Here is a 25,511-nt window from a genome sequence, read left to right as displayed (position 1 = left end):
TGTCTCGCACAGAGCCTGCGCTTGTGGGGTCCCTCTCTTGCATGCGTGCACCCTGCATTTCGTCCCCCATCCAACAGCCTGGGGGTCCTCCCACTGCCTCAGCTCCCTCCCTTCCCTGCAAACGCAGCCCCTCTTGCGTGCTGGCTCAGGAGCGCTGGGAAGGAGAAGGAATAAGACATCAGGAGGAAGAGAGAGAGAGAGAGAGAGAGAAAGAGAGAGAGAGAGAGAGAGAGAGAGAGAGAGAGAGGGCAGAATGGAAGAGTCTCACTTCAATTCTAACCCATGCTTCTGGCCTTCTATCCCCACAGTCTCAGGGCAGATTGAAAACACAATGTTCATCAACAAGATGAAGGATCAGCTATTGCCAGAAAAGGGCTGTGGACAGGCGCCACCTCACTATCCCACATTGCTGACAGTGCCTGCCTCAGTGTCCCTGTCCTCTGGCATCAGCATGGACACAGAGTCCAAGTCAGAGCAGCTGACCCCACACAATGAGGCCTCTGTTACTCAGAACATTACTGCGGTCCCTGTGCCATCTACAGGATTGATGACTGCGGGTCCTGGTTTGGTAATCACATCCCCCCTCAGGCTCTCATGTGACCACAGCCTCATCAGCTCAGACCTTCCCTATTTCAGCTCCCATGACTGTCTCAGCTCTCCCCCCTGGCTCACAAGCCCTACAGGTGGTCCCTGACCTCTCCAAGAAGGTAGCATCAACCCTGAGGAAGGAGGCGGCGGTGGTGGTGGAGGTGGCAGTGTGTTTCCTCCTTAACCTCCTCGGGGCCACAAGAAGAAGCGGGTGCTGGAGTCAGGGCTTCCTGAGATGAATGGCACTTACATCCTTGCCCTCGATGACGATGATGACCATCAGAAAGATGGCAAGACCTACAGGTGCTGGATGTGTTCACTGACCCTCTACTCAAAGTCGGAGATGCAGATCCACTCCAAGTCACACACCGAGACCAAGCCCCACAAGTGCCCGCACTGCTCCAAGACCTTCGCCAACAGCTCCTACCTGGCCCAGCAGACCAAGCCCCACAAGTGCCCGCACTGCTCCAAGACCTTCGCCAACAGCTCCTACCTGGCCCAGCACATCCGTATCCACTCAGGGGCCAAGCCCTATAGTTGTAACTTTTGTGAGAAATCCTTCTGCCAGCTCTCCCATCTGCAGCAGCACACCCGAATCCACACCAGTGATAGACCATACAAATGTGCACGCCCGGTGTGTGAGAAGGCCTTCACACAACTCTCCAATCTGCAGTCTCATAGAGGGCAGCACAACAAAGATAAACCCTTCAAGTGACACAGTTGTCACCAAGCATACACAGACAAGGTGTATACCTGCACACTCTGTAGTCAGGCATATACATCAGAAACATACCTTATGAAACATATGCACAAACACAACCCTCCCGATCTTCAGCAACAAGTGCAAGCAGTGGTAGTGGCCCAGGCCCAGGCCCAGGCTTCCCAGGCATCACAGCAACAACAGCAGCAACAACAGCAGCAACAGCAGCAGCAACAGCAGCAGCAACAGCAGCAGCAACAGCAGCAGCAACAGCAGCCACCCCCATCACCACAATCACCACACTTCCAGTCTCCTGGGGCAGCTCCCCAGGGTGGGGGTGGTGGGAACAGCAACCCGAACCCTCCACCCCAGTGTTCCTTTTACCTGACCCCCTATTAGGCAGCAGAGCATCATAAAGACATCTGCCTCATTGTTACCACCAGCTCCATCCAGGTGGAGCACCTGGCCAGCTCTTAGAGATCCGTACTGCCATCCACTGGAAAGAGGGAGAAGAAGTTCTGGTCAACTCCTCTTGGTGGGAAAGTTCTCTTCCTCCTTGACAAGTCCTGTTTCCAGCTCCTTGGTCCTCAGGCATGGCTTCCTTCAAGATAACCATCCTTAATCTCAGCTGCCCCTGATTGACAAAGGAATCCTGAGCTGATAGTGTTACCCAACAGCCCCATCCAAGCAGAGTTCTTCAAACTGGGGGTTGGTGCTCGAGAGAGGATCTTCTATGGCCTTGCATCTTGTCCAGTGTGGGCACTTACCTTTCTCTCTTCTTATCCTCAAAGTTGGGGCCAAAAGAAGGCTAGTCGCTGGCCCTCCCAGATAACAGAAGGAAGCTCTAAATGCGACCAGACTTCTGTTCTATGCTTACCTGTAAAAGAGCAGGTTTCGCACGTGGCCTGATCCCTGTGAGACATTTTCTTTCCCTTACATGGTCTCACTTCATAGTGGATGGTGACTGTACCTTTTTATTTCTAAGAGGGACAGTAGCCGATACATGGTCAGCAAGGTGCCAGAGATTCCCCAGGTGACCAAGGGTGGTATACAAGTGTGGGTTATGATTTTTCCTTGCAGCCTCCTTCCATCTCTGTCAACCAAGGGCCTATATACTCTGCCTCACCACCCCAGTCCAAGAAGCTATGGGAGCTGTTCTCTGCAAAACCCCAGCCAGGGTGTTGCAGAGAAGGAGAAGTCAGGGCACACACATGAACTGGAATTAGCTCCCTAGGTGCCAAGGTCAGATGCCAGACATGGATGGATATATATATATATATATATATATATATATATATATATATATATATATATATACCTGCTCATCACAGCTATTTTTGTTGTAACAATTTCTGTGTTTATAAACTGCATTATCTCAGAATTTTCATATTGATGTTTTATTTTTGTCTTATTTTTCTCCACCTTGTCCTCTGGCCATGGCATTTTAATTTTCTTTTACCTTTTAGTTTTTTTAATCATGGCAGATTTCAGAGAAAAGAAAATTAAAATCAGGAATTATACAGTTGTTATAAAACAATTAAAAATGAAAAAATCTTATGTACAAACTAAGGGGTGTTTTTAGAACATTGTATAGAAATAAACTCATGTTTAAGGATGAAAAAAGTAAAATGGCTGAGAGACACTTGAGAAAGTGCTCAACATCCTTAGCCATCAGGGAAATGCAAATCAAAACAACTCTGAGATACCATCTTACTCCTATCAGAATGGCTAAAATCAAAAACACCGAAGACAATTTATGCTGGAGAGGATGTGGAGAGAGGGGAACACTCCTCCACTGCTGGTGGGAGTGCCAACTCATACACCCACTTTGGAAATTAGTATGGAGATTCCTCAGGAAAATGGGAATAAGTCTACCATAAGACCCAGCAATGCCACTCTTAGGCATATATCCAAAAGATGCAAATTCATACAAGGACTTCTGTTCCACTATGTTCAAAACAGCATTATTTGTAATAGCCAGAACCTGGAAGCAACCTAGATGCCCCTCAACTGAAGAGTGGATAGAGAAAATGTGGTACATTTACACAATGGAGTACTATTCAGCAGAAAAAACAATGGAATCTTGAAATTTGCAGGCAAATGGATGGCACTAGAAGAAACCATCCTGAGTGAGGTAACCCAGTCACTAAAAGAGAAACATGGTATGTACTCACTCATTTATGGATTTTAGACATGGATCAGGGGAGTGCCAGTCTGCAATTCCACTGACAGTCTGGGAAACAGGAAAGAACCTAAGAGAGATATGCATGGTACCCCAGAAAAGAGGAATGAGACAAGATTTCCTGAACAGATTGGGAGCACGTGGGGGTGGGGGGTGGGGGAAGTGGGAGCTGGGAAAAAGAGAGGGGGAGAAGAGGAGGAGAAAGTAGGTCATGGAGGAGCAAGAAGGTTGAGGTGGGGAAAGAATAGAGAGAGAACAGGATGAGAAATACCATAATAGACGGAGTCATTATAGGTTTGAAGAGAGATCTGACACCAGTGAGACCTCTAATGATCTACAAGGATGACACCAACTGGCAAACTAAGCAATAGTGGAGAGACTACCTTAAATGCCCATCCCTGATAATGAACTTGGCGACTACCTTATATGCCATCCTAGAACGTTCATCCAGAGACTGATGGAAACAGAGGCAAACACCCACAGCTAAACACTCAACTGAACCTCTGGAACCCAGTGACAGAGAGAGAGGAGTGATGAGCAAATGGGTAAAGAATGGGCTGGTGAAACCATCAGAAACAGCTGACCTGAACAAGGGGGAGCTCTTGGACCCCAGAACGACAGCTGGGAGGCCAGCATGGGACTGATCCAGACTCCCTATTCAGAGAGTCAGTGAAGAGGCCTGGGTAACCTATGGGGCCCTGGGCAGTAGTTCAGTGTTTATCCCTGGCATACAAATGGACTTCATGTGTCTATAACACAAAGAGCAATGCTCTCTCATCCTGGACTCTTGGTGGAGTGCCTGTACCCTGCCCTGAATGAAATGACAGACTCTGGATATTCCCTATGTGGAAGGAAGTGGGGATAGGGTGGAAGGCTGGGGGAGGATGGTGGGGGGTGTGGGAGGAGAGGAGGGAGAGGGAACTGGGATTGACATGTGAAGCAAGCTCTTTTCTAAAAAAAAAGTAACAAAAATAATGGAAAAAACAACAAAACAATCAAACAATAAAAACAATCAATTTGTGGATATGGAAAAAATAAAATATTGCTGACAAAGAAAGCGAAACTAAAAAACAAAACAAAACCAGAAAAAAGAAAACATTGCTGTTTCAATCTTACTAAGAAAAGCCCCAGGTTTGTCACCATAGCTCAGAGAGAATAGATACCTAGCACTAAGCCTGACGACCTGAGTTGGATCCCAGAATTCACAGAAGGCAAGAAGAGAAATGACTCCCACAAGTTGACCTATGACCTTCACATGCATCCTGTGGCACATAAGTAGCCACAAGTAGCCTACACACATACACACACACACACACACCATATACACACTCACACACACACTCACATACACCACACACACATACACACACACCACATACACACACATACACCATATACACATACACCATACACACACACACTCACATACACACACACCATACACACACACTATACACACACTCACATACACCATACACACACACTCTCACACACACACCATACACACTCACACACTCACACCACACACACACACACACACACACACACACCCTTGCCTACTTTACCCTGCAGTGTGAACTCTACTCCTTCAGACCTTTGTTTATTCTCCTGGGATATATGCTTCCACCTGCCCAAGGAATGCTATGGATAAAAAAATGTTTCCTTCCTCATCTGGGGAGAGTGATGAGAACTACTCTATGTTTTCCATTGCTTCTCTGTCCCTGCCTTGAACCCTGAGTGGTCTTGGAATAAAAGCTTCAGAGAGGCCCAATAAAGGTGTCTTGAGCAGCAATTATCTAGAAACACATTCTGTTGAATCTTGAATTCAACTTCAACTCCTCAGCACTGATCAATGGTGGGTTACAACACACATACACATAAGTAAAGTTAATAAGTGTAAGTTAATACAATTTCAAAAGACAAGTCCAGGTCTAGATGTATCCAGTGTCAATCAAATTCCAACAAATTTTGGTTTTTTTTTTGTTTTGTTTTGTTTTGGAGACGTATTCTTCTACATAAATCAGGCAGGCCTTCAACTCCACCTGTCTCTGCTTCATGCGTGTAGATATTAAAGGTGTTTTCCACAACACCTGGCTAGACCACGCTTTTAAAGCTAACACCAGTGTTCCTCAAACTGTTTCATGAAATAGAAATGGAAGAAACATGACAAAACCCATTCTGCAAAGACAGTTTGACCCAGACATCAGAACTAGACAAGGCTGTGATGAAGGAAGAAAGTTACTGTCTTAGTCAGGGTTTCTGTTGCTGTAATGAAACAGCACGACCAAAAACAAGTTGGAGAGGTGATGGGGGAAGTCCTGTACATTTGTTAATAAAGCACTGTTGGCCAATAGGTATCTAGATGGGTGGGACTAGGAGTCCAGGAGGATTCTGGGAAGGAAAAACACAAGAGAGTTCGAGATGTAACACCATGGGGTAGGAGCCCGGAACTATTCTCCGGTAAGAGACATACTTAGATTAACAATTATGGGGTAATTACTTAAGTCAGAGCTAGCCAGTAAGAAACAAGCAAGGCCAACAGCTTCATAATTAATATAGCCTCCTGTGTGTTTATTTGGGGACTACAATGCGGCAGAGCCCAGGCGGCTGGCGGGGGATAAACCAAAGTGGCAAGCAAAGTTACTGTCTTAGTCAGGGTTTCTGTTGCTGTAATGAAACAGCACGACCAAAAACAAGTTGGAGAGGAAATGGCTTACACGTCCGTATCACAGCCCTTCACTGAGGGAAGTCAGGGCATGAACCTGCAGGCAGGAGCAGACACAGAGGTCATGGAGGGCGCTGCTTGCTAGCTAGCTTCTCATGGCTTGCTCAGCCTGCTTTCTTGTAGAACACCACTAAAGAAATATCCTACAGACTTGCCTACAGCCCAGTCTTACAGAGGTGAGTTCTCATTGAGTGTCCTCCCTCTCAGCTAGCTCTAGCTGTGTCAAGTTACCGCAAGACTGCCCGACGTAACTGACCCCTTATCAACTTAACATGCAAACACATCACTAGTTAGTCAAACGTTTCCTTTATTGTCCATCCCTAATGTCACACATTAACAAACAGCACAATATAAAACATTCCTAACTTTTAAAACTACCAAAGTCTGTAAAAATTCTAAAACGTAAAAATCCAAAGTCTCTTTAAAAGTTCAAATTCTCTCAGCTGTGGGCTCCTGTAAAAATAAAAAAACAAGTTAAAAACGTTCTTGTTCCAAGAGGGAAGAACCAGGGCATAGTCACAATCTGAACAAAGCAAAAGCAACTCTTAACAGTATAAAGAAGTCAGTGTCAAAAGTCTGGCATTCACAGTTGAACGTGGTGGCACACGCCTTTGATCCCAGCACTCTGGAGGCAGAGGCAGGTGTGTCTCTATGAGTTCCAGACAAACCTGGTCTACAGAGTGAATTCCAGAACAGAGCAACCTGTCTCAAAAAACAAAAACAAAAAATGTCTGGCATTTGCTCACTTTCCCAGGCTCCTCCAGAGAGCTTGGACCACGTTTCTGGATCCTCCCTCTGCAACACCTCCATAGCTTGTGTTCAAGGCTCAGGGCAGCTCCATCTTGGTGTTCATGCGCATGGTATTGGCATCTCCAAAATGCTGGGGCCTTCTACCATAATTAGATTACACTTTCACCTGTGGCTTCTCCTGGGCTCTCTTTAGGAACTCCAGCCCTAGCACACAGCGCACAGCTGCTCTACATGATCTTTATGTATTCAAAACCAGCAGCATCGGGCTGACTCTCACAGTGCCAAGTTCAGCTGCCAGCCCAAGGCACAACCTTGGCTGCCTCTGGAACACAACCTCTGTGTCCCGACCTTGAGAAAACACTTTCCAGAAGATCTCACCTCAACAAACTGGTCTCTTCTTAGTCACAGCTGATTTTTCAGCCTCGGCTGACCAGAAACACAGCTTCTTAATTCAAGATATCAAGTGGCCCTAGCTCTCGGCATTATCACACCTCGTGTCCTCATAACAGCTCACCAAGCTTTGAACACTCAGGGGCTTTTCTAGCCCAAAGTTACAAAGTCCTTCCACAGTCCTTCCCAAAACACATGCCTGGTCAGCCACAGCAAGACACCATGTGCCTGGTACCAATTTCTGTCCTAGTTAGGACGTTTTTCTTCTTCTTCTTTTTTTTTTTTTCTGTGATGAAACACCACAACCAAAAGAAACTTGGGGAGGAAAGGGTTTGTTTTACTTACACTTCCACATCACAGTTCATCATCAAAAGACGTCAGGACCGGAACTCAAACATGGCAGGAACCTGAATGCAAGAACTGATGCAGAGGCCAAGTGCTGCTTACTGGCTTGCTCCTCGAGACCTGCTCAGCCTATCTTCTTATACAACCTAGGACCATGAGTCAGGGTTGGCACCACCCACAGTGGGCTGTGCCCTCCCAATTCAACACTAATTAAGAAAATGCCCCATAGGCTTGCCTACGGCCTGATCTTACAGAAACAATTTCCCAGTTGAAGTTTTCTCCCTTGAAATGATGCTAGTTTGATTTGGGTTGATCTAAAACTACCCAGTGCAATTACAGACCAATTACCCAGATGAAAACAGTTGTAAAATTTTCCAATAAATCTTACAAATTGGCCAGGTGGTGGTGGTACAAGCCTTTAATCTCAGCACTTTCTAGTTGGGCAGGCAGATCTCTGAGGCCAGCCTGGTCTACAGAGCAAGTTCCAAGACAGCCAAGGTTACAGAGAGAAACCCTATCTCAGAAAAAAATGAATTCAAGAATATATTAGGATGAACATACATCACAACCAAGTTCATTTCATTCTAGAAATGCAAGGTTGGTTGAATATACAAAAATCACTAGGTGTATTTCACTACTACACAAATAGAGCTAAGGATAGAAAGCACATGATCATTTCAATCAGTGCAGAAAGGCCTATATACAATACTATCAATGAGTCAAAATGTGTCCACTGGTGCAATAATGTCAAGTCTGATATGCGGTAACCTATTGCTTTCTGATTCCATTTAATGCTTGTTCCACAGAAGGGAATTCACATATGATACTATCAATCTAATCAAAATCCCATGCCTGGAGAGACAACAGGAAGCTACTTGTAGTTGGAGCTGCTTCCAAATTACCATCCAGAGACTTATATATGTTTGACCAATAGCTCAGGCTTATTACTAACTAGCTCCTACATTTTAAAATAACCCATATTCCTTATTTACACCCTGCCACATAGAGATACCTTTATTAGCATGGCATGTTCATTTTGCTTCACTGTGTTTCCTCTCAACTCTCACTCTGCCCTCCTTTCTCCCTGTATCCTCAGTTGGATCACCCCACCAATACTTTTTGCCTGGCTATTGGCCAATCAGCTTTTATTAGCCAACGAGAGTCATACATAGTCACAGTGTACCTACAAGAGGACTGTTCCACAGCATTTCTCCATCTTTGTCTATTTAAAAAGGAAGGTTTGCTCCACTATTGTTTTCTCAATGGACATAACATGCCCTAAAAACTGCCTTCCAAATATTTCCATTTGTTGCCATTTATTACTATTCCTGTCAGTTCTGCTCAACAAGCTTCTTTATGCAATGAGTGACACTGCAAAGACTCATAACTGGTCCTAGTGTTGAGAATGAGTGGCCGTTGAATGCTGAGCCCTAAATGGGACATCTACACCCTCCCCCTCAAAGGCCAAGGAAACATTGTGAAAGGGAGGGCAGAAAGAATGTGAGAGCCAGCGGCGGGATGGCGTATTGTGGGATGCTAACTTCTGGATGTGACATGGCTGTTGCCCTCACTGTAGCGGTGATTGCCTGCACAAGACTGATGCCACCAATGCCCTCCCATGAGGGGACAAAGGATATTTTTGCAAACTTCATTTTTATTTATTCAATGTATCTCTCATATCTTGGTCCCATTCGTCCTTTGCATCTGACCCCTGCCCCTGCACTGTGCCCCCATTAAAACAAAGAGAAAAAAGGAAAAAAATCTCATCATGGAAGCTGCAGTGTGACACAGCGAGTCACGCAGCAAACCCCTTTGTCCACATATCTTTACTTGCAAGTGTTTATTGCAAAGCATCATTGGTCTGGTTTGAGGCCTCTGGTTTCTGCTACAGTCTTGGTGCTGGGCTCTCACTTGAACTTCTCTTGCATGTCCTGTTGTTGCTGTGTGTTGTGGTCTGCAGCTTTGGGTCTGTGGGTCAGGTCCCTTCACGTACTCCAGCAGATCATAGAGGGGTAGATGTTGGGGTGGGCCAATTGATAAGTCTGGTTTGGGGCCTGGGCAGCTGTGGGGTTGGTCAGCTGGACAGTTCTCCCCATCCCCCGTCCTCACCACCAGGATGAGTTCTCCAGTATTGCCCTGGCTAATTCACCCTTGCAGTAAGGAGCAAGGGGTGGGGCCAGTTCTCCAGCTTTCACATCCTCAGAGTCAGTTCTCCCTGACCTACACCATCAGGGCCACCTCTACCATGTTGCCCAGGTGATGCGCAGGGGCCACTGTTCCCAGTGCTGAGCTGGTGTGAAGCGGGGACAGCCCTCCAGCTCTTATGATCCCAGGGCCAGCTCTTGTACATGCCTCAGGTTTTGATGGACAGGGGTTGGGGGGTGGTGCAGGCATTTCTCCTCCACCCATGCTGCCACAAGACAGACGAGTAATGGGGACAACGCTCCCTTTCTCACAATATTGGGGCTGGCTCACCCACACCTCCACCAACAGGGTTGACTCTATTGTGTTGCTCAGGCAAGGTGCAGGGCCTGCTCTCCAGAGTGTTGCAGCCCATGGTGGGCAGGGACTGCTTATCTACCTGCCTTAAGTGTTGAGGGGTCAGGGGCAGGGTTTCTCTTCCCAGCCATGCCTCCATATTGCAGAGGAGGGCTAGGTCCATGCTCATATTCTCAGGGTTGGTTCACATGTGCCCTTGTCAACAGGGTCAGCTCTGCTGTGCTGCTGCTTTCCCAAGTGTTGCACCTAGTAAAGGGGCCAGCTCTTGTGGGGACACCAAACCTTGAGCAGAGGCCCACTTCCCCTTCGGCCTGGGAGTAGGCAATGTTTACTGAAAACATGTTTACTGAAAACAATTCAGTGCCATAAAGCTCTTGATAGGGCTCCGATAAGGGCTCGCTCACTGAAACACCATGACTTTGATCCCCCCCTACGGCTAGATGCTTCTTCCTGCTCCCTGCTGTTTCTCCCCATTCTAGTGCCAGAGATTTCACCACCAGCCAGGAGGGTGAGAAGTGAGAGAGCTGTGAGAGGTGTGTGAGAGCTGGGTTAGAGAATTGTGCGTGTATGGATGGCAGAAGTCTTTAAAAAGGGAAGCGTTTTTTTCTTGAAGAGTTCTAAGCCGACTTGGGGAGCATAAAGTTTTCTTAACGCAACCGACCGGTTTCTGTGTCATCTATCCCGACCACCTCGCTACATTCTGGGATGCAGGCTGCTCAGCAGGTGCGACAAGCTCCCTCACCAGCTGGAGGTGGTAGGGGCAAGAGGGAGGGCAGCCCCTCATCTCACATGCCTCAGGGTGACTGCATCACTGTGGAACTTGCTGAAGCACAAATGAGAGAAATCTGAAGGGTGGCAAATAATGCCCCAACTCATTCCCAATGATAGGGAAGGGCAAACGGTGGATTAACCTCCCACCCCCACAGCCAGTGGTACATCTTTTCTTCCCCACATTATTCCTAAGAGGACCAGTTGCCCCTCAGTCACCCAGTGTCTAATCTATTTGCTTGTTAATATGTCCTTCCTATCTGATCTGCTTTCTTACTCCTAGCTCTGTGGATATTTCTTGGCATCATCTCTATCTGGACCATGTCACTCAAGTGTTCCCCCCAGGGTCTATAAATTTCTCTCTCTCTCTCTCTCTCTCTCTCTCTCTCTCTCTCTCTCTCTCTCTCTCTCACACACACACACACACACACACAGATTGAGAGAGAGAGAGAGATGCATTCACATACATGAACATGCACAGATGCATGAATATTTTTCATGCAATTATGGGTTCTGGCAATTCCTAAATCTTGAAAATGAACATCCTTCTCAAATGCTGTTGGATAAGAAGAACTCATGTGCCAGGCCAAAGGCTACTGGGTAGCATAATTCTCTCTTCCTTGTGGAAGAGTCATCCTTTTATTTTATTCAGGCCTTCAACTGATTAAATGAAACTCACCCACACAATGCAGGACAACTGTTTTACTTAACTAATTTTAATGTTACTCTCATCCAAAAACTGCCTAGAAATGCCCAGAGTAATAGTTGACTAGTATTACTGGAGTATCTTGGCACTCTATGGCCAAGTCAAGTAGACACAAAAATTTATTATTACAAGGTCTGATGGGAGGAAATACAACCAACACAGCAAATGTAGCTCATTTTGGAGAACACTCTTCAATTTGTAATGAGAGTGTTTTCCATGAACCAGCTACATCTCAGAAATTGTGCATTTCTCCCTCTCCCTCATCCTAATGCAGACTTGTAGCCCCCATCAAGAAGCCCTGATAATCCTCAGGGTGTACCAGCCCTGCCCTTGCTGTCTACGGATGTGAGAGGGGGAGAGGAGAAGATAAGAACAAGTTTTAACCGTGCACACATCTGGAGATTCAACATCCTCTTCCTGGCTCGTGTTCTGATTGATCCTCAGGTACACCCCACATCTCTGGGCCTGACATTTAATTCCACTAGTAGGGGCCTCAGACGGTTGCTTACATCACTCACATGGCAGTACAGTTTAAGGGAACCTCCAAGAGGGGTCATAGGGAACTTGCTTTGCGGTCGCTGTCCCTGGTGCTGACTGAACGCCAAGGCCTGTGCCACAGCGTCTGTTTCTGTCCTTGGTGCTGCCTGTTGGTTCCTCTCTCCTCAAGGTTTGATGCAAAGAGTGGGTTTTTATTTGTTTGTTTGTTTTTCCCGAGGTAGAGTTTCTCTGTGGCTTTGGAGGCTGTCCTGGATCTAGCTCTTGTAGACCAGGCTGATATCGAACTCACAGAGATCCACCTGCCTCTGCCTCCCGAGTGCTGGGATTAAAGGCGTGAGCCACCATCTCCCGGCAACAGTGGGTTTTTTAAGCAAAGACAAAAATTCGGGGTAAACATAATATTCCTTTCACGCTGACATATTATAGGATTTAGGTTGTAGGCCTGCATGTCCCCATTCACACAGCACTCCCTTTCTTGCATAAGAAATTTAGCACAGTTGATAGAGCAAAACTAAGCAGGGAACGATGGAAGCTTAGGCTTGCAAGCACTTAGCCAGCAAGGAAAGAGTGATGTTTCGGCAGTCTCAGGATAGGAATTTTTCTCAGGTTGGAGGTGTGGCTCAGGGAAAGCTCTTCTTTAGTATTCAAAAGGCCCCAGGTCAGACACACAGCACAACGATAGTTAATAACCAGGGAATTCTCTCCTTCGATTTCCCATAGCCAGGGTGTCAGCAATTCCTATGAACTCTGTTTTTTTACATATCTCTTGGTTGGTCCATTCCTCACTTCCTTCACAGTGATCACAAAAGTCATCATCACCACTTTCATTCTAAGTGCCCAATGGCCATTGTGTCTTGCAAGAATCGTGTCTAGGGATATTGTTCAAAGAGAAATAATTATGTCAGAATATAAGTATGCTGTTTAAATGCCTTGTCAAAATATATTACCATTTCGCAAATTCATGCCATCGCGGAAGCCAGACGTTCAAGAGCAATGCTTTTATTTTAAAGAGACCAAGAACGTATTCATTTTGTTGAACGTAAACCACATCCCAGTTAGAAAGACTGATCAAGAGAAATATAAAATTTGAAACAAGCTGAGACTACCCCACACTGGTATGTGGATGAGAAACTACACAGGAGGGCTCTATTTTACAGATGCGATGACAAAGTTCAAACTGTTCAAGACACCTTTCCCAATTCAAACAAATCCTCAGAACCAGATAAGTTCCCTAGGGCCAAGCAAGGGACACAAGAACTCAGCAGATGCGCGCTTCCATTCTCTTGCCACAGGGATGCAGGCCGATGGACGGATCCGGGGCAAGAAGTCCCCGGGAAGGCAGTCAGCACTGGAGGAGAGAGAAGGCAAAGGGTTACAAGTGAGCAAGCTGCGTCTGCGCGCAGGTGGAACAGGGGGGCTTCCGGGACTACAGGGGCGACAAAACGGCTGTGATGCAATCACGCAAGTCACCGCGTCAAAGCGTGGATCCCGGGATGCGCTTACCGCAGACCCCTGCATCTAGCTGCGGCTAATCCTGAGGGCAGCCGCGCCGCCACCAACTTGCACCCCTCCCTCTCTGCAGCAACCGACCAGGGTCCCCGGTGATCCCTGACTACGGGACTATGACACCCGCGGGCGGCCGCGGTGGCTGGGGCTGGGGTGGTGGCAAGGGAGGCGGCAAGGGAGGTGACGCGGGCTCTGGGGGCAAAGGAGGCTTCGGGGCACGCACGCGCGGCCGGGGCCGGGGCCGGGGGCGCGGCGGCGGTGGCGGCGGCGACAACAGGGACCGCGGTGGCAGCGGGCAGCGGCGCGGGGGCCAAGCCAGGAACAAGAGCCGCCGCAGGAAGGCCATCACGGTGTCCGTAGAACCGCATCGGCACGAGGGCGTGTTCATCTACCGTGGCGCGGAGGATGCGCTGGTCACACTGAACATGGTGCCGGGTATCTCAGTGTACGGAGAGAAACGCGTCACGGTGATGGAGAACGGCGAGAAGCAGGAGTACCGCACGTGGAACCCCTTCCGCTCCAAATTGGCCGCCGCCATCCTGGGTGGTGTGGACCAGATTCACATCAAGCCCAAGTCCAAAGTGTTGTATCTGGGCGCCGCCTCGGGAACCACCGTCTCTCACGTCTCCGACATCATTGGCCCCGATGGCCTGGTTTATGCGGTTGAATTTTCCCACCGCGCCGGGCGCGATCTGGTCAACGTGGCCAAGAAACGCACCAACATCATCCCGGTACTGGAAGATGCCCGGCACCCTCTCAAGTACCGCATGCTCATCGGAATGGTGGACGTGATCTTCGCTGACGTGGCCCAGCCGGACCAGTCCCGCATCTTGGCGCTGAATGCCCACACTTTCCTGCGCAACGGAGGCCACTTTCTCATTTCCATCAAAGCTAACTGCATCGACTCCACAGCGTCCGCGGAGGCTGTGTTTGCTTCCGAGGTGAAGAAGCTGCAACAGGAGAACTTGAAGCCACAGGAGCAGCTAACTCTGGAGCCCTATGAGAGGGACCACGCTGTGGTCGTCGGGGTTTACCGGCCCCCTCCCAAAAGCAGCAACAAGTAGCAGCAGCAGCAGAAGCCAGGGAAGGTGCCCTGCATTGCCAAGAGACTGTGCTGTGTCTTTGTGCCTGTCCTACTGTGTTGTTGTTCTATTAAATGAAATAAACAGTTGCCAGCGTCCTACTGTGAGGCCAGCAGCTGCACAAATTCACTCCAATCTTGGTGAACTAATTCATATGGTACAGGGCCCCTTCAAGGTGTCTATCTAATGACGCCAGGCCTTGTCTCCTGGCGTTCCATTTCCACACATGCATCTTCTAATCACAGGGGCAGGAAAGAGAGAGCCTGAGGGCAGCAGATGATCTTTGAAATAGTCCCTGGGGAAATGTCTGTTCCTATCGGTCAGGTCACATGACCAAGGCTAGTTTCAGGGAAGGGAGCTGGATGCTCAGCTATTCAAAGCTGTCTGACTCAAAGCCAGACTCACTCCATAGACCAGGCTGGCTTTGAACTCTCCACCTGCCTCTGCCTCCTGAGTGCTGGGATTAAAGGGCCTGGCTGTGTTTTGTTTTCTGAAACATAATCTTCCCTTGCAGTCCTGGCTGAGCTGGCACTTCAATCCTCCTGCCTCTACACCCGGAGTAAGAGGGAACTATGCAAGTGTACCACAACCCCCAACTCAAACATAATTTTTTAATTCGTTTTTCCAGACAGGGTTTCTCTGTGGGTTTGGAGGCTGTCCTGGAACTCACTCTTAGACCAGGCTGGCCTTGAACTGACAAAGTTTTGCCAGCCTCTGCCTCTCAGTGCTGTGATCAAAGGTGTGCCGCCACCACCTGACTTCAAACACAGAATTTTAGCCATAAGGGTTTTTTTTTTCCAGTCACTGTAACATTTTATAATCTCTCCAGCTTTTTGACTTTGTCACCATGTCAAGTTCCATGTGAAGCAATGGAGATTTCAAAGGCAAATGCCAGTTTCCCAAACTTCCACAGGCGGGAGAATCTCGATGCCACTTTTGGCCTCCCCGGTGCTGTCTTGGCTCTGCCCGTTTCCACCAGCACACAGAAAGCAGGCTCTGGGACCTCGTGTGTTCTCTCCGCATATCCCTGGGCTATCCCTTTCTAAGTTTTCACAGTAGCAAGAGAAGGCAGGGAAGCAGATGGAGTGCTGGGTCTGGATATACCCAAGGTGTCATCACCAAGGGTCTACAGAGCAGCCAGCAAAGACACTTCCAGGGACTATTCCTCTCAGAAGGGAATTCTGGGCTCAGTACATTGGATTCTGGTTCTCAGAACTAGTCCATCTTAGCCCTGGGAGGCTGAAGCGGAAAGACTGGCAAGATTTGTCAAAAAAAAAAAAAAAAGAGCAGAACCAGCAATGGCGGAGTTGAGGATGTCCTGAGCCTAGTATCCCCTCCCTAAGTCCTGAGCAGATCTTACATGCTTCTATTCACTCCCCAAGCCCCACTGCCAATTGCCAAGGTCACCAACACATAATCTGGGAATGCAGCATGTAGAGAGAGGGTTTGTTTGACTTCTTAATGATGTGCTCAGGGTGGGGTCGGCAAGATAGCTCAGCAGGTCAATGGGCTTGCTGCCCTCCCTGATGATGAGTTCATTCTCCAGAACTCACGGGGGAGCGGAGGGGCATGTCAAGAACCAGCTTTCCCAGATTGCCCTCTGACATTTTTGCATGGTACATGTGCATGCACAGATACACACATGTACAAGGAAGTTTCAAGTGTAATTTTTAAAGGACACTTAAATATGTGCTCAGGGACAGACCTGGCTTGGTCTGCTCTGCTCCAATGCATACCTCCTTGAACAACAAAAGGATAAAGTCTCACAGCCTCACTCCTACACCAAAGCCCAGGGACAGTCATAGAGCTGGTCTCACTCATGACATCTCCCTCCCCCCCCCAAAGGATACAGCCAGAAATCAAACCCCAGCAGTCTTGACTCCAAAATCAATGTCATTTTCACTAAGTCTATGTTGGTCCTGTTGCTTTACAAGAACTGACTTTCCAATCCCACCACAATGAATGAGTAGCTGGGGTGAGGTGTGGAGGCTGGGAATGGAATCTCAGGACATAGGGGAAGATGGAAGGAAAGAAAGTGACTACTGGCCAAGCAGTGGTGGTGCACGCCTTTAATCCCAGCACTGGGGAGGCAGAGGCAGGTGGATCTCTGTGAGTTCGAGACCAGCCTGGTCTACAAGAGCTAGTTCCAGGACAGCCTCTCTAAAAAGAAAAGAAAGCAATCCCAACAAAATTTAGATAGATTGTGGGTCAAAGGAAGCATGGTAAGAACTGAGAGGCATGCAGGAGTGAGGACGGAGGACCACAGGGAGGCTGAAGTCAGGTTTTGGAGAAGGCAGGGAAAAGATGAGACTAACTCCAGTGGGAGGTGATTCTGAGGCATCCTAGAGGTAACAAGAAACACTGGGTACCAGATTTACGCAAAGCCACATCTGCATTCAACCATCTGCTTAGTTTTCCAAAAAGGTCACATTTGGGTCCTTTGGTGTATTTGTCTACTCAAGCCATGGCGACAAAATACCTCGTGTCACAGGCCTGGATGCTCATTACATGGAAAAACCAGTATTAAAGAAATGAATGGTAGGGCATAAAGAATGACCTTTTCGGTGGCTGAAGAATGAGACAAGACTCTGTTCACAAATGAACTTTTCCATCCCAGGACTGGAGAGCTCCAGACACAGAGAGTGGAAGGAATGGGGAGACATGGGCAGGGAAGGGGGAACTATTCATTACTCCCTGGGAATGGGCAGGGACCACCCAGGAGTTTGGATGCCACCTCTTTTTATTCTTGTCGTGGTGTGGTGCTGAGTCTTAGTAGCTGTGAGTGTATTTAGCTTTGGTGGGGGTGGGGGTGGGGAGAAAAACGAGGAGGGAGGAGAAAGAGAAGGGAGAGAAGCGAGGGAGAGATACAAGGCAAGTATATACCAAGGTAAGGTTTCTCAAATGATCAACATGCCCTCATGCAGAGCTAAGCAGACTAACACAAAGCTTAAGGCAGCGAAGGGGACAGACAGAATAGGAAGACAGGTAGCAACCCTCCTCAGTCAGTTCCAGTCCCCATTACACATCTACGGCCCAAGTGAAGAACTCATGTTTTCTGCAAAAGTGGCCCTGAGTCCATCAGATACAGCCCAGGTCACTGTCATCATAACCCACACAGAAGAGCTAGAGGGAAACTTATGAAGTTTCACCAGGCTATATGATCTCCAAACCCACCAATTTTTAAGATTTTAAAATTTGTGTGTATGCTTGTTTCTGTGACGGGGGAATGTCCTTTTATACATATGTTTCTCTTATTGGTTGATGAATAAAACAGATTGGCCAGTAGCCAGGCAGGAAGTATAGGTGGGGCTACCAGACAAGGAGAATTCTGGGGAGAAGAGTCTGAGAGGAGCCACCAGAGAGATGCCATGTAGCTACTGGGAAGATAGGACGCTAGGCATTCTCCAATAAGATAAGACCATGTAGAAACAGATTAATAGTTATGGGTTAATAATGTAGAGCGAGCTAGTCAGTAAGAAGCCTGAGCCATTGACCAGTTTATAATTAATAGAAGCCTCAGTGTATTTACTTTAGGTCTAAACAGCTGCAGGACCAGGTGGAAAAGAAACTGTCTACATTTCTGTGTACAGCTGTGTGCACAGGAGTGCGGGTGCTCACAGAGGCCAGAGGAGCTGGATCCCTCCGGTGTTGGGGTTACAGGAGGTTGGGAGATGCCTGCCAAGGATGCTGGGAATTGAACTAACATCCCTTGCAAGAGCAGTACAAACCTAATCACTGAGCCATCTCTTCACCTGCCCCCAAACGGGTCATTTTTAAGACAATTAGGTACAGTGAAACTAGAAAGTTTATGTAGGCACCCCCCCCAAACACCCCTTAACACCAAGGGAGATGTGTTGGGATGGGCTGCTGTTTCTGACCTCTGGATTTGGGGGTCGAAGTGGGAGGTATCACAGGATGAGATTTGTGGTGGCTCGAGTGAGAAGTGTTCCCATATTATTTGAATGTTTGGTCCCCAGCTGGTGGCACTGTTTGGGGGAGATGGTCCAATCTTGTTGGAGGAAGTTCACCACCGGGGGACAGGCTTTGACAGTTCATATAGCCTCACCCCACAGGGTTAGGTCACTCTCTCTGCTTTGTGTTTGTGGTTTTAATGTGATTTCTCGGCTCCCTGCTGTGGCTATCTGTTGCCATGCCTCTCCCTCCCTCCACCCCACCCTGTCCTGATGCTGCAACGATAACGGCACACTTACTGAAAGTAAAAATTGGTATGTATTGTAGAAATTACTCACAAGAGACCAAACAAGTAACCCAGATGAGCCGAGTAGTTTTCTGCCGCCGAACTGGAAGCCGAAAGCCGGAAAAAGAGAGCTAGACTTCCGCTGTTCAGTCTTTTATACCCTCCTCCATAACACCCCTAGCCATGCCCAAAAGTGGGCCTGGCTAGTGACGTAGTTCACCGTCTATGTCCGTCCATATATACGTCTTTAGTCATGCCTAAAGTGGGTGTGGTTAGCGGTGTGGTAAACCGCTCTTTTATTACCTCATCTGTGTGTGCCTCTACTAAGTCACATGGCTAATGGCGGAACTCGTATTCTGGAACTGTTAGCAAAAATAAACTCTTCCATGGAGTCACTTTTGGTTATGGTGTTTTTATCACAGCAACAGGAAAGTCATGAATACAACTTTTGGTCTGAAATAACACACAGACTTGGTGACTTAAACAACGGGTCCTTATTTTATTACAGTTCTGGAGGCGTACAAGTCCAGGTGCACTATGTGTCAAATTTGGCTTCCTGAGAGGGTTCTACTCCACTAAGGATGGGCCACATTACTGTTTCTCACAACAAGGGAGTTTGGGAGTTTTTTTATTTTTTTATTTTTTGGTATTTCTTCCTCTTCCTACAGGATTTGAGACCCACCCTCATCACTTTCTTGAGGCTTTCTCATTGGGAGCTAGGCCTTCAACTTAAGATCTGGGGGTAGAATGTAAAAAATAAATTAATAAAAAAATTTTTTAAAATTTTGGGGAATACATTTTAGTGTGTAATGCTAGAAATGGGCCAGAACATTAAGCTAAACTGACATTCTCACTGCACTGTGAGAATTGGCTGAGGAGACCAAGTCCATTGAGGAACTGGGGGCATGATTGGTGCTGTGCGTGGTCCCTTCATCTTTTCATCCTGCTGTCAACAGATGAAATCAACAAGGCAGATCAGAAGCAGAGCTTTAAAGGCTTCGTGGTAGCGTACACCTTTAATTCCAACACTTGGGAGGCAGAGTAAGGTAGATCTCTGAGTTCAAGACCAGCCTGCTCTACAGAGTAAGTTCCAGGACAGAATACTGAGAACTCAGTGTCAGGAGTTGCCTTGGAGTGTAGGGAAACCTTTTAGCATGGTTTCTACAGGGCAAACTAGACTAGACAGAACTTGCAAAGTTTCAGTCTGCCACTCCACCAAGAGTCAGAGGACCCAGCCCAGGCATCAGTGTGTGCCAAGCAGCAGTGAGGTTTCGGGCTGGTGCTCAAAGGGTCACACAAGGTGGGCTGTGCATCCAAACGAGAAGGAAGCCTCTGCACTGGGCCCTTAGCATCACTATGAGGACCACAAACACGACATCTCCTTTGTTTGTCATGAAAAAGCCTGGAGGAAACCACAGTCCATGACACTGATACTTTCCTCTCCAAGCCTGAGCTCTTCAGAAGTGTGTGAGAAAATTTGCATACCTCCATATATTCGTAAGCATGATGCACTTCTTATGTCTCAGGAACGAAGTATTTACAAGAATTTAATTTTCAGGGCAGAGTTTCTCTGTGTAGTCCTGAAACTCACCATGAGAGCAGGCTGCCCTGGAACTCTAGACCAGTTCTCCCTCTGCCTCCCCAGTGCTAGGATTAAAGGAAGGAGAGTGCCACACACATCCTGCTACTTGAATTTTAAAAGCAATGATTTGGGGTCTAGACTGGGAGATCCCGGGTTCTTGACCTTATTCGAGAATGAAGTAAAACCCCAGACTGCAATGTAGGGAGAAAACTTTTGAAGTGAAGCAGCAGTATAGACCAGAACTCATATCAAGAGCTGGGCAGTGGTGGCGCATGCCTTTAATCCCAGCACTTGGGAGGCAGGGGTAGGCAGACCTGTGAGTTCGAGGTCAGCCAGGTCTACAAAGTTACAGAACTGTCAGGGCTACAGAACTGCCCCCCCCCCAAAACAAAACCAACCAAACAAAAAGTGTGCCTATGTATATGTTGGGGGGGTTAGATGTTGGCTGTAGGTATACAGGCCTGTGGGGCATTTTCTTTATTAGTAATTGAGAAGCCTCCCCCGCCACCCTCATTGTGGTTGGTGCTTTCCTCAGGCTAGGTGTCAGTGCTGAAACAAACAGGTTGTACAAGCCAGAAAGCACTCCTCCATGGCTTGTCTCCATGTTCCTACCTAGAATCTTCCATGATAAACAATAACATGAAGTTCAAGCAAAAATATACTTTCCTTCCTAACTTGCTTTTGGCCATCGTGTTTCATCACAGCAAGTTACCTTAAGTAAGGTTATGTGTGTACATAACCTGCCAAACTACCTTAATTTGCCAAGCACAGATGGCTTTCCCATTAGTGCTTCTGAAACCTGCACTTGGAAAATATTTCACAGGACTAGGTTAACTGCCTCATGACTTAGTTGGTGGCCTCCTGGAAGTTCTGAAATTAGTCTAAATAGGGGAAGGCTCAGAGAAGAAACTGTGGGACTGAAGGGATAGCTCAGCAGCTATGAATACTGGCTGCTCTTTTAGAAGTCCCTGGTTTGATTCCTAACACCCACATGATAGCCCACAATGGCCTAACTCCAGCCCCAGAGGATCCAACTGAAGACAGAGATTTGTTTTGCCAGGTCCCACACCCCTTTAGCACCAAATAAATACAGAGGCTTATAATAATTATAAACTCCTTGGCCAATGGCTCAGGCTTCTTACTGGCTCTTTATTAATTATTAACCTATTTCTATTCATCTAAGTATCTCCACGTAATCTTGGCTTACTGGAGAATGCCCAGGTGTCCTTTCTTCCTGGTAGCTACATGGCATCTCTCTCCTTCCTTTTTCTAGAATTCTCCTAGTCTGGTAGCCCCACCTATACTTCCTGCCTGGCTCCTGGCCAATTAGTGTTTTATTAAGCCAGTAAGAGAAACATATATGACAGCAAACAAAAGGACATCCCACATCATCCAACATCCTCTTCTGGCCTACTCAGACCCACACACACGGTACACAAAGTGGAGCTGTAGGTATATAACAATTATCTGCTAAACACAGATGATTTCCTCTACCAAGTCTATCCTCCACCAGACTAGTCCAGGCCAGCCACATTCAGCAGCATGCTCATGCATATTAGCTTTTAAAATGTCAGTTTGACAGATGGAAAAAATTGAGGTTGGATTACATAGGGTTCAAAGGCCAGACTGAGCTACAGAGCAAGACCCCTATCTCAATAACAAAGCTCAAAGTCAGTACTGCCAGCCAGTCTAAGGCACTGCATAATAAGCCACCAAAACCTAAAGAACACAGAAACTTACAAACTGTAGACCTGGTCAATAGATTGCAGATGCCAGACCATCAGTAGTTATTTAATATACATTGCCCTCAATTGAGAAATGTCAATAAACAGCTTTTTTCCACAATTTACACAGCACCCAGAATCAAAACTCACATTTCTTTCCCACATGTAATGCTGATTTTCAATAAAGCAAGTATACTTCAGTGTATTGTTGAACTCTTTAGCAGCTACTTCCAACTTCAGGTTGTAGTTTGTATGTGGAGAACAGAGTTAACTCTCAAATGCAACATTTCCACACTTCACCATCCTCACCCAGTTAGGCTCTTATCTTTCTCATCCTTCTTCCTTCATTGGATTTTAACAGGAAGGTTGTTTTACAGCATAGTTCAGTAGTTACTATACACCTGGAATCAGGACACTGGCATCAATTTGAACTTTTTCCTCAAACAGGCATTGACTAAACATAAGACGGACTGGAGAGATGGTTCAGTGGTTAAGAGCAGTTACTGCTCTTGCAAAGGACAGGGGTTCAAGTCATAGTACTCACACCCATCTCTAACTCCAGCTCCAGGGAATTTGACAGTTTCTACCAAGCATGCACACAGTACACATATGTACATGCAGGCAAAACATGCGTGCATGCACGTGTGCGTGCACACACACACACAAATAAAAACAAAATATTTAAAAAGAAACAAGATTTGGCTTAGAATAAACTTTCTCAAATTGTGTCAGTCACCAAGGTATCACAGATGTCCTGACATCTCAGAACCATCCTGTCAAGTATACATACGACACAGAAAAATGATCTAATTTCCAGAAAAGGTCTTTCTATCTGTGTAAGTCTTACTCAAGCAGACTAGATACATAAGAACACTTTGCAGTCAGTTCATTAAACATATTTATTGAATACTTTCTCAGTACCAGGAATTAGAGATACAGGAGTGAACAAATCTTTATAATGTCCTTGCTCCATGGAGTGTCTGCTCTCAGTTAACCACCCTGAGATCAAACCTTATGCTGAATCAAGAGTGGGAAAGCAGCTGCTTGGCACTATAAGATGAAACAAGCAAGAGACACATGTAGTAAATAAGAGAATTTATTTGGAAAGGAGGGTATAAAAAGCATGATTCTAACACTTATTCAGAATATTAACAAATTAGAAAAAGTTAGAAACTACAGAAAAGGTAGACACCCTGAAGTTTGCTTAAAGGCTGGCTACATGGTACAAACAAGGACCCAAGATTCTATCATGCAGTAAGCACTAAGAGAAAAAGTGTGGGAATGTTTACAGAGCAGGCCACAACAAATATTTTAAAAATTTACATTAAGAAACTGTACATAAATGGAAAAATAAATTAGATAATTTACAAGAAATGTTTTATAGGTTACAATAGGCTATAACTTAGTCTTATTATGCATAAAGTTTATAGCACATCATACATTTTTACAAAAAGATTTAATATCAGAAGGATCTAAACATAACAAAGCTTGGACCTAACAAGAATAATGCAACCAACAAAGTAAGGCAGCTTACACTGAAGTGACATGTGTAAATAAGGATTTAAAAGATGCCCCAAAAAGCTGGGCGTTGGTGGCGCATGCCTTTGATCCCAGCATTCGGGAGGCAGAGGCAGACGGATCTCTGTGAGTTCCAGGATAGCCTTCAAAATAATACAGAGAAACCCTGTCTCAGGGAAAAAAAAAAGATGCCCAAAATGGGAGAGAAAATTCCTAGGAAATGAAAGAATGCCTTTCAACTTCAGTTAAACTGCAAGGAATTCACTTAGCTCAAACATAGTGGGTATGAGTGACCATGTATCTGAACCTCATCTACTGCAGAAGACCAGTGATTTACATGTAGGTAAGGCCAATGACACCCAGCATGCAATGTAAAACCAAAACCTTTATTTAGAAAATAAAAAGTCTGTAAATGAAGCAAGGTGCTAAGAGCCAGCAGCAAGATTCCAGCATCAGCTCACACTGACTTTTAGAAGGACATTGCTGTCAGACACAGGTCTCTCCCATCAAACTCAGTTTTTGGGTCTTCTGCCTGCCTCATTAGGTAGAACTGTAACCCATCTCAATCTGCTTGCAGGCAATTCCACTTTCCTTTTGTAAATGTGGCTGGGAATTGTGTGCTGGACAAATGCAATAATTTCAGAGGGGCTTTAACTCTGAATTTAGAGGGGTAGTTAGTTTCCTTTTTTACAAATGATTAGTAATTTCTACATAATTTTTAGGTTAGTAGCTAAATTTTAAGGTACTTTACAGATGAATGTATACACATACTTTCCAATAGCTATCATAGGCACTAATAGGGGAATAGTATTTTTCTGGTTTTGTAAGTACTTCTTAATACATAATAATAAAAGGCAGAACTGTTAAACTACATAAGCAGCATCTGAAAACATGTAAGTCATCCTAAGCACTGCCAGGAATGAGGCAGCTGTTCTCAGGCTCCTGACAACTATGTCATTTCCCATGCATGGTAGCCACTGAGTTCCCAGTTTACAAATGAAGAAGCCGGGACAACGACCAGCACACTATAAAACACTATCAATTCTGAACTCCACCATGTACTGAATACACAAGACAGCACAGCGCGAGCAATAGGGAGTGCTTTCCAAAACATTTTAACCTTTTAAAAGTAGAAATAAGACAGCAGAAAACCTGGGACAACCTCTTTTCATGCTGCTGTTTTGTACCAGCTATCACAATCTTCAAAAAAAAAAAAAAAGAGTTCATGTTATTACTGACACTGTGAGACTCATTGGAAAGACAATTTTTGTTAAAAACAGCAAACAAAAAGTAATTTTGTTAATTGTGTAATGCAAGCTAGGAGTGGTGGCATATGCCTTTCTCACCAGCACTTGGGAGCAGAGACAGGATGATCTCTTATGAATTTTAGGTCAGCCTGGTTTACATAGCAAACAGACAGAACTACAGAGAGACCCTGTCTCAAAAAGCAAAAACCAAAACAAACTGAAAATTATCTGATGACTCAAATGAAGCTAGCCTATCTGCATCACTATCAGAACAAACCACACTCAGTGAACAGGAGCTTAGCTGGGAAAAGACAACATCAACACTTCAAAGCAATCACCTTAAAATCTGAGTATTTTCAAAAAGAATGTATTTTGTTTACATATAGCACAAAACTGAAGTTGAATGCAAAGTAATGGACATTCATTTTCATTATGCTTTATCAATTTTTTTACATAACTTAGAATTTCTGAATTATATTTGCAAATTCAACACATTAACAAAA

At 46.1% G+C, this 25,511-nt stretch overlaps 1 protein-coding gene, 1 long non-coding RNA gene and 1 pseudogene across 2 annotated transcripts; 2 read left to right on the top strand and 1 right to left on the bottom strand.

Moving 5' to 3' along the window:
- Positions 1-243: 243 nt before the first annotated feature.
- Positions 244-1,765, top strand: LOC101842785 (annotated as a pseudogene).
- A 9,880-nt stretch (positions 1,766-11,645) lies between these two features.
- On the bottom strand, positions 11,646-19,028 carry LOC121141290. Its single transcript, XR_005878163.1, has 2 exons — positions 18,990-19,028; positions 11,646-13,499 (listed from the first exon to the last, which is right to left on the bottom strand). It is a non-coding gene; the product is annotated as an uncharacterized LOC121141290 (long non-coding RNA).
- Fbll1 (fibrillarin like 1) lies at positions 13,587-14,868 on the top strand. Its single transcript, XM_005071943.4, has one exon. The coding sequence runs from the start codon at positions 13,774-13,776 to the stop codon at positions 14,719-14,721; it is 948 nt and encodes a 315-aa protein (XP_005072000.1). The 5' UTR covers positions 13,587-13,773; the 3' UTR covers positions 14,722-14,868.
- Positions 19,029-25,511: the final 6,483 nt, after the last annotated feature.

Source organism: Mesocricetus auratus, unplaced genomic scaffold (assembly GCF_017639785.1).
Source record: "Mesocricetus auratus isolate SY011 unplaced genomic scaffold, BCM_Maur_2.0 Super-Scaffold_100007, whole genome shotgun sequence".
In the NCBI taxonomy this organism is placed as follows: Eukaryota; Metazoa; Chordata; class Mammalia; order Rodentia; family Cricetidae; genus Mesocricetus; species Mesocricetus auratus.
Note: the sequence above shows the minus strand (reverse complement) of the source record. Positions and strands in the feature narration are given on the sequence as shown.

Coding starts and splice junctions, on each gene's coding strand:
- Fbll1 (XM_005071943.4), top strand. CDS start 13,774: ATGACACCCGCGGGCGGCCGCGGTGGCTGGGGCTGGGGTGGTGGCAAG.